This window comes from Phocoena sinus, chromosome 5 (genome assembly GCF_008692025.1).
Source record: "Phocoena sinus isolate mPhoSin1 chromosome 5, mPhoSin1.pri, whole genome shotgun sequence".
NCBI lineage: Eukaryota > Metazoa > Chordata > Mammalia > Artiodactyla > Phocoenidae > Phocoena > Phocoena sinus.
The window spans coordinates 88,932,330-88,942,537 of record NC_045767.1 but is presented as its reverse complement, the minus strand read 5'-3'; the positions used below and the strand labels follow the sequence as shown (position 1 = coordinate 88,942,537).

The following is a 10,208-nucleotide window of genomic DNA, read 5'->3' as shown; positions in this document are numbered from 1 at the left end:
TAAATCTGCATACCCTACACCTAGCACATAGTTAACAAATGTATGTTGAATTTTTGAATGCCTACTTATGTGCCATGTCCTCTGCTAGATGACTCATCTAGCTGGGGACAAATGCAGTGTAGAAATGCCCAGAGGAATTTGTTTTTAATCACAGTAAAGACCTAGTAAACAGGCCACTCCCCAGTCTAGAAGTTCCCAAGTTCAAATTGTCTACATAAACCATAGGCCCTATTATTCTTTCCTACCTTACAACCAACATCAGACCTGAAATGCATCAAAAGGTGGAGTAAGAAGAAGGGGGTAAATGGTGAATCTGTTCTCAGAAATAGAAGGTAGAAATCAAAATGTGATTCCATGGGGAACTCTAGGATGAAAACAGAAAAAATCATTTTTTGTAAATTCCCTATTTCATTATGGTAGTATTTTATGTATATTACTTTTGTTTATCCCCACAGTAATTAGTAGCAGGGTCCTTGAAATGAAAAAGGCCTGAATACTTGTCATGGGGATGGCAAGGAAGCTGGGGAAGCTACTAGGTTTTTGTTTTGTTTTATTATATTTTGGTCCCGCTGAGCAGATTGCGGGATCTTAGTTCCCCAACCAGGGATCAAGCCCAGGCCCCCAGCAGTGGAAGCTCGAAGTCCTAACCACTGGACTGCCAGGGAATTCCTGCTACTAGGTATTATATTCCACACCCAAACTTGGGGGAAAAAAAACATGTAATGGTAAGGGTTTTTGCAGCTACTGAGAGAGTAATAAGGCAAGGTAAGTCTCTGAGACCTTCAACAGGAGGAAAGTGGAACTCAGTAAGTCCCATGTGGATCTGACAAAGATGTTTGGGGTTGAGGATTAGAAATCTCCAAGTGTGGTTCCCCCTCCACCAAACCAAACCAGACAAAAAACAACTAAACAAAAACAAAAACCACAAAAGAAGTACTTGTATAGTGCAGTGACTGAGAGTTTAAGCACTGGAAAATTAAAGACTGGTTTCAAATCCCAGTTCTGCCAGTGTCTGGCTGTGAGAACTTGAGTTCCTCCAAGCTGAAGAGTGTACCTCAAAAATACAAATGGGGAAACAGGAAACCTAGCTCTTTTGACATCAATTTCAGCATAATTTCCCATTATGGCGCATAACCAGTTGATGACACAAGAAAGAGACTAGAGAAAAGCACTCTCAAAAGTATCTCCCTGATTTTTGTCCACAATCCCTTATCTGAAACTCTTGTAGTCAACTCTGTTTCAGAATTTTAAAAATTTTGGAATTTACGGGACTTCCCTGGTGGCGCAGTGGATAAGACTCTGCGCTCCCAATGCAGGAGCCTTGGGTTCAATCCTTGTTCAGGGAACTAGATTCCACATGCATGCCACAACTAAGAGTTCACATGCCACAACTAAGGAGCCCACCTGCCACAACTAGGGAGCCCACCTGCCACAACTAAGACCCGGCACAACCAAGTAAATAATTTTTTTTTAACTTTGGAATTTAGAAAAGAAAAAGTTATATACCACATATATTATGTAACCATTCCTCACCCTCCTGCAAAAGTGTTAAGTACACTAACATTTTGCAGTGAAACATGTTTTCACATTAAGTAGAATAAAGGCTATTAACCTCAGATCAGGTTAAGTTTGCAGTGAATTCAAGAAAATACTTTGTTTTCTGAGCGTTTCAGAGTTTGGAATTACAGATAAAAGACAGGGTATTAGAGCAGGGGTCCCCAACCCCCTGTTAGAAACCCGGCTGCAAAGCAGGAGGTGAATGGCAGGTGAGCGAGGGAAGCTTCATCTGCCACTCCCCATCACTCCCCATTGCTCACATTACCGCCTGAACCCCACCCCCGCTCCCCCCGCCCCCTGTCCGTGGAAAAATTGTCTTCCACAAAACCGGTCCCTGGTGCCAAAAAGGCTGGGGACCTCTGTATTAGAGCACTCAATCAGGTGTGAGCATGCTACCATCTTAACCCTTCCTTGCCAGAAATTTTACTACTCCTTCAATTTAGGAATTCCTTTTCTCCAGCGGGAATGCTGGTATAACTAAAGAATGAGACAGGGTCTCCTAACTGATAACATACAAGTTTATTAAGAAAACTCTAGGGCTTTCCCTGGTGGTCCAGTGGCTAAGACTCCGAGCTCCCAATGCAAGGGGCCGGGGTTCGATCTCTGGTCAGGGAACTAGATCCCACACGCCCCAAATAAGAGCCCGCATGCGCAACTAAAAAAAAAAAAAAAAATTTCCGCGTGCCGCAACTAAGACCCGGCACAGCCAAATAAATAAATAAATAAAACTCTAAACCAACTGAGAAAATGAGAACAAAGGCTGAAAAAATAAGAGGTCTTGAACATTGATAAGTAGTGGTTACACGGCCCCTGCATTTGTGTACACCAACCCAACAACTTCTGTAAAAGGATGTTTATCAACTTAATAAACTTGCTTATAAATTTCTACTTGCAACCTTCATTACTACCTAGAAAACAGAAGGATGCAGAAGCCATCATAACAGCAAGATTGGGAGAGTGCTTCCAGCAAGTCTGAAGTGTGACAGCAAAATAACATACTAGCAGGGCATAGGAGCAAGCCAGCAGCCCTATATAGCTCCTTAGCCAAGGAACATATATTTTGCTGCATGCTTGTAAAGGCGAACTTAAGTCATCAAGAAAACATGACACTGTAATCATTATGCTGTTCGTAACAGTATCTATAAAGCATGGCTGTTTAAGCATTAAAGAAATAATTTAGAACGTTTGTTACCAAAATGCATCATTCCATACAATATTATAAAGAACCATATAAATTCAGTACAGTAGAAGGAAATGAATCTAATTAGCAAAACAGTTAATTTTTATATGTGTATATTTCTTTACATACAGTAGACGCTTTGTACGTACTATATATGCATAATAACATTTTTTTTTTTTTTTGCTGTACGCGGGCCTCTCACTGTTGTGGCCTCTCCCGCTGCGGAACACAGGCTCCGGACGCGCAGGATCAGCGGCCATGGCTCACGGGCCCAGCCGCTCCACGGTATGTGGGATCTCTCCGGACCGGGGCACGAACCCGTGTCCCCATCATCGGCAGGCGGACTCTCAACCACTGTGCCACCAGGGAAGCCCTAACAAGGTATTCTTTATTAAAGCATGCAGGCACAGTCCACATCAGCATGGACTAGCATTTTCTACTCCTAGTCTTCATCTCAAATACCAATTAGTGACACTGGGCAACTATGGCTACTACCATCAAAATATTCTCAACCTAATGGTCTAAACACAATTTCCTCTAAACATAAATACCTCTAAATAATGATACTCTAAGAATACTCTAAAATACACATTTCCTTTTGGAACTTAGGTATCAGGGTAAAATGAGGATTCTCCCATACTGTTTATTCTTTAATGGTCTGTAATGAAGACAAAATATTAGATAAAAGCTTAATGGAAAGGTGAACAAATAATTATTTTGCTAATTATTCTCATGGTAATAGTACATTTAAAGAAAATAAACAAAACCACTGGCCTCAAGGTCAAGCATATTTGGGTTTTCACACCCTAGTGCTAATCAGTGACTTCTATAATTTCTAAACTTTAGTTTTCTAGTATAGAAGACACTGAGCCACTAACTTCCAGGGTTGTTGTATTATAAAAAATAATGCCTAACAAGTTTTAAATGTTCAACATATTTCATATACCTTCAATATTTCTCTAGGAATCTGTACAGTGTGGGAACACCTACAGCAAAAATAAACAGTAATGCAAAGTCAGGATTCATGGCCAAACATAACTATTTATTATTTTTTTAAATAGACATTCAGTTTCTTCCTTTAAAGAAAAAAAACCCTAGAATTTAAATATTTCCAATCCCATGACATACAAGTCTGTATACATTATTTACATCTCTCAATTAAAACATATTACAGATTTTCTGACATTCAGTATCCCCTTTTATTTTTTAGTTCTTACCACACTACATGGTTTGTGGGATCTTAGTTCCCTGACCAGGGATAGAACTTGGGCCTCCAGCAGTGAAAGCGCCAGGTCTTAACCACTGAACTGCCAGGGAATTCCCTCAGTATCCCCTTTTAAAACAAAAACGAGAAAACAGTTGAAGTCTGATCAAAAGTAACTACAATTTGAGTAATCTTGGCACAGTTTACAATATAGCCCCCATGTTGCATTTCATGTTTTAGATTCAGCTACTTTAATAGAGAGAAATTGTCCATCTCCATTAGAGCAGGATCCTGTCTTACTCATTCTCTGCAACAGTTGCACAGTGTGAATGCTGCCTCACGCTTCCATTTATGGCACTGGCAGTATTCTGGTTTTGTCCTCAGAAATGATTCTATTAAAACTTTAAGTATTCTCATGTTTATTGTATTCTCTCTCAACCTAGATCTCGTGATGCTGTTCCTACATAATTTTTAGTAATAATGTATAGGGAAAGTTCAAATAAAACAAATTTAAGTTTTCCCCACAAGATTAGTGTCCTTACCACCCTAGTAATGCATGTACAAAAATAACAAATACAATTTAGTGGCTGTAAAAAACTATTTCCCCTAAAAACTGTTATCTCTGCAGAACAATTTAAGGAGAAAAGTGTTCTTAAAATGAAAATGCAAGAATCTATTTTACAACTTGCACAATTAAGTAAACAAAATAAAAATGAAAACCTGCAAACCTGTAAGAAACACCCACACATATAAGAATTTAATAATATATAACAGAAATTAAATATTAATAAAAGATTTAAATTTATATCTCTAGTAATCTCAGCTTCAGTGATGTAGTTTAAAGAAAGCTATCAACCAAAACCAACCAAAAATGCTTATGTAAATTGTATCATCCAACACTTCAGGTGCAACCTATGTATTGACAGCAATCACTTCAGAATCACTAACAGTGAGGACCTATATAATCAATCTGTTTTGTTTTTCGTCTGTGTGTGTGTGTGTCTGTGTGTGTTGTGAGATAGGGGAGAGAGGAGTATATGGAAAGTCAACACCAGTAAGGAAGTAATTTACCTCCAAGGAGAAGGAGATGACAAGTAAACATAAGCTTGGAAAGGCCAGTGATTTCACTATCTTTGAGGATTCTAATCCAAATTTTTCTATTGTGTAGTATTATATGCAGAAAAGGAAATTTGTATCACACTTGCAAAACTGAGAGTACTCAGTATTTTAATCTGTATTTTCTCTCTTTTGTCAAAATTTAAGTTATCAGTTCAGCTACAAGTGGCAGACATGGAGCACAGTTTTATACCTTCAAAATGAATTTTTCTCTATAATTAGCCCATTAGGAGAGCCTCAAAAATTCAAATTGTCTGCAGTCAGAATTGTTATTATATCTTAAAATTAAACTTTTCCATTAAATCATGAAATAGCTTTAGCTCTAAACAGTTATCTCATATACCATTAAACTGACAGCTCAACAACTGTAATTCCTATGGTGAAACAATATTATGACAAAATGCTGATATTTAAATCATTTTAGGAGCGGTCCGTATAGATCTAGAATAGTGTTTCTAGGAATTGGTATATTCTTTAATATCCCAGATAAGTTTCAAAATAAGTTAAGTTTTCCTCTTGGTATGCAGTGACATTTTCAAATATACTTCTTGTCTCATATCTTTTAAAAAGACATTCAAAATGTTAAAGTTATAAATCACATATGAAATGATTATACAATTTGAAATATTTTACTGTGACACACAGACTTAAATTCAGCATAATTAATATATAAACTGTATTCCAATTTCTTTTTACAATGATCTCCAGTCTTTAAATTCAAATTGTTCATTTGCGTGAAAATAAGTTTAAAGAAAAAAGCATGGAGGTAAAGCCTGCTGCTTCCTTAAGCTACTTCTATCTTAAATATTGGATCCATTTTTTTTTTAATATACCTTCAATCAAAACTACCCTACAGTACTCAAGATATAATCCAAAAGTTATCAGGAAAATGGACCAAAAATAGAAAATAAGAAGACGACTTTGGTTTTTTAAACTATTATATTTAACTGTAAGGTAATTAAACTAAATTAAAAAAATAAAACTTGTACATCCAAACAATACTGCCTACTTCAAAGCACTGACATCAGGAAACTATTTTTTTGTTAAATGATGTTACAAATCAGTGCTCAAAACATTCTCTTCTGCAAATTCAGAGCCTATGGCATATTCTTTTGAACTTCCTTAATAGTTTAGTTCCAAGAAAACAGCCAAAGTAGAGTTGTTTTGGTGAATGAGATAGGTCATATTAAGCTTCCAGAAAAGTTTTCGGTGCAACTGAAATGATAAAACAGATTTTCTTGCATAGTCACAAACCAATTCTCAAGGCATCGCTGAAAGTGTTCTAGAAACATTACACCTTTGCAGCATAGCTGGAATAAGTAGTGCTCCCAAAGAAACTACTCTGAAGATCAACTCTCATTTGAGATGTTCAAGGTATGACATATTTATCTTAAAAGGAAGTCCTACAACTTAATAATTTTATCTCACATATTTTACCATTTCAGTGGTTATCAAAAACTCTCTCAGAGAGGGTGTACACAAAGGTATAAAAGAAATCTGTCATTTTGCTATTTTCCCCTAAGCAAGGAAAATGCTAATACATAAAATGCAGTGTGGTGCTTACATGTAAAATATAAATATCCACATTATCGGTAATTCCTGAATATAAGAGATTGTAGTGCTTTATCTTTCCTGATAAGCCAGGCAGTACCTCAGTCTGCGACATATTATACACTAAACATATCTTTTCCTACTTAATTTTATGCTGAACAGTTAGCATTTAAAAATGACAAAGGTAGGAAGAGATAGCAATCTAAAATCTTTCAATTTAAGGTAAACTGACCTCCAAAGCCTCTACCAGCTAACACATACTTAATGTTTTAGTGCAGCCTAGTGCCATGGTTTTTATGGGAAACAGAATAATCAAGCCAGTAAATGAAAGCCAGTAGCACCACCTACAGCGAATGGAAAGATTTTCACTCTGTTATTAATTTCTCTCCACCACCATTACACCGTCATTTAAAAGAATTACTAAAACTTGCTTCCTATCAACATTTAACCAAAGCTTTGTGACAATACTATGTTAACTTACTACTTTATATTTTATGCTTTCATCAGCAGATGAGAAAACCAACTTCTGCTTTATATCTCTGTATGAAGAGCAGGGGGGGAAATCATTATCCTGGTTATTTACAAATTAAGAAATCTGGAAAGAATCCAATAGACATTTATAAGCAAACTATGTTGTAAAACCAAGATTTGATCCTTATTTTATAAAAGGCATCTTACTAATGCTCCTGGGAACCAAACGAATCAAAGCAGCTTTTTATTAAGTCAGTTATTTCTCACATGCTCTGGTGTTTCCCTATTTGCAGCCATGTAACACCATGCACAATGCCAGGCCTCTTCCTGGGAGAATGTCTCTACTTTGTTACCATATATATACACATACATATTTCCTTACTTCCCAATACCTCTGTTTAAAGGAATACTCAGAAGCAGGCACCTGAGATTGTGGCACAGTGATAAGAAACTCCTATCTACATAGAGTGGAAAAGTAAGTCCGACTACTAAACATTAATTTATAATAACATTTGTACAGTGTACTACTGTATAAGGCTTAAATGAGCAAAAACAATGTTTCACTTGTCTCTCCACACTTGGCTATTGCAACCCCTTTATTACTAGGTTGATATGAAGTCAAATGCAGTATTGGAAGACTATTTGAATAATATGTTTCATCTTCCTAAATAGATGGTACCCCAAATCACTAGATGCCAGATTTTGTTTCTGAATCAACCCACAGTGGCTGATATTATATATTTGGACACTAAAAGATTTGTTTTAAGGAAATCAGCTAGTTCTCATTGCAGTTTATAAATAAGTATGACCAATGAATGTCCAATATATTTGCCTCTGCCAGGCTCTCCTGTTACTTTCTACTGTTGGTACTTGGAGAATGATTGCTAGAAATGAGAAAAAGGCAGTTCCTACTGATCATAATTGTAATGGCAGTAAATTGTATCACTATTCTACTTGTTAATGGCAAAAACAAACTGATTTCATTTTAGATTCTTTTCTACTGTTTTTAGTCTATACAATTTCAGAGTAAGATTTCTATTCTACAAGGAAAAAGGTATATATTCCTAACAAAGGAAGAGTATATATTTCTAACTGAAGGAAACAGATTTACCAGAAATGACAAAATTAAAACTGGAAGTCTAAAAAGGATATTTTGCAAGAGTAAAACTGAAGTGAAAAATGTTAACATTTATTTTAAAAACTAAGTTTCTGGGGGCTTCCCTGGTGGCGCAGTGGTTGAGAGTCCACCTGCCGATGCAGGGGACATGGGTTCATGCCCAGGTCCGGGAAGATCCCACGTGCCGCAGAGCGGCTGGGCCCGTGAGCCATGGCCGCTGAGCCTACGCGTCCAGAACCTGTGCTCCGCAACGGGAGAGGCCGCAACAGTGAGAGGCCCGCGTACCGCAAAAAAAAAAAAACTAAGTTTCTGAACTTTTTACTTATGGGAATAGTTCACCAGAAAGTCATAGCAAAAAAAAAAAAAAATGTAAAACTTAATTACTACTTTAGCACTTTCATTATCTGATATCACTGCAAAGAAAGATTTCCTTTCACAGTGGAAAAATCAGAAGTCAGAATGTTTCAAGTTGGGCCTATAACAAGTAAAGAAGGTACTGTATCATTTTAAAATGACAAACACCAGCTCCATTCACTGAATGGAAATGCTGTAAAGTGATCAATTTCCCCAAAGTCCTTAAATTCCATGTTTATGTCTATATCTAAAATTAGTAATTTATTTTTAACTTCTCATGGAAGTTGATTCCTAAAAGGAAGTCTCTAAGACTTTGCTTACAAGATATTGATTAAAATATTCATGCCATTCTATTCAAGAGTTTTGAGAAAGGACTTTCTTGAACTTGACTCCCTGTACTTAATCCTATCTATAATGCACCATTCAAACTAACCCCCCTGCAAACAAACACACACTCCTATCACCTCCTCTTCAAAGCAGAAGGGGATTCTGCAGATTTATGGCTCATTTGGCAATTGCTAAGAAACCTCACAGTTCAGCATTATCTCTGAAGATGGCAAACCTATATATAACCTGAATTTTTACACCTACAGTGCAGTTAACATCTAGAAAGAAGCCAAAATGTAATCGGTATTACATTTCAACATCTTCAAGTTTCAATATCACAGATATCAAGAGATGGAAAAGACCTGCTTGTAGAACTTTAAGCATCTGTTGAACAGAATTTCTATCAATATCAAAAATAATTAAGAAATACTAATTTTTTATGCTCTACATGCACACCTTTACAAACTGTGTTTCTTTAATGTAGTAAAAGCTGGAGATCACCAATTTAGGTAAACTATGGCTTTTATCAATAGGTATTTTGAAACATGCATCAGTAAGTGCCCTGGGTAGTAATCCTAATATTGTTTCAAGCCCTGTTCAGTTCTATGTCTGTGCTTTGCACCTCAGAAATGAGCCTGCCAAGGCACTTAAAAACATAAGACTTTTGGGGACTTCAAAAATCAACCACAATTTACACAATGGAGAACCCCCATCCATCAGCAGTCCAATCAATAAGCATTTCTTTCAACATATAGTATTATCAAAAATTCCCCAAGTTAGGAAAAATACTGTACGCCACTAAGACAAAATTTACCCCTATCAACTGAATAGAGAATGGTTCTTGCCTTCCTCTAGCCATAGTATATGGTTTCATTTATTCAGAATAAAGAAAAAGGAACCCAAACAAGCCCCCCAAACCTAACATAAAAACAACCAAGATAAAAATAAAATAAAACAAAATCCAAATGCACTCCACACAGCTTCATTTGAGGAATAATTTGCACACATCTGCATTGTTTTATCTGTCCTTTGAGGTGAGTTTTTCGATCAGTTCCTGGAGTGGTGCAAGTTCTCTTCTGTCAATAAGGTTGAATTCCTATGTATGACAAAGGCAGAAGAAATAGCAGAAACACTATTTACATCTCATTCCAAAATAGATTTCCATTAACATTTGTTGGAAATTAGCTTTTAAAGTAAATAAAAGTCAAATCTTTTTTTGAAGAAAACTTTTTCTATTCCCTACCTCTATGTCTTACACAAATCACTTAACCACTTCTGATATTATATTTTACACCTGTAATAATATTAGGGTAAATTACCTCATAAGATTA

The 10,208-nt window shown here is 36.4% G+C and overlaps 1 protein-coding gene across 1 annotated transcript in view; it reads right to left on the bottom strand.

Annotated features, from left to right (window-relative positions):
- Positions 1-3,758: 3,758 nt before the first annotated feature.
- MOB1B (MOB kinase activator 1B) overlaps positions 3,759-10,208 on the bottom strand; it is a 57,814-nt gene continuing 51,364 nt past the window's right edge. The window contains exon 6 of the mRNA XM_032632471.1: positions 3,759-9,973. Within this exon, the coding sequence (XP_032488362.1) occupies positions 9,896-9,973 (78 nt within the window). The 3' untranslated portion in view covers positions 3,759-9,895. The remainder of the gene's footprint in view (positions 9,974-10,208) is intronic.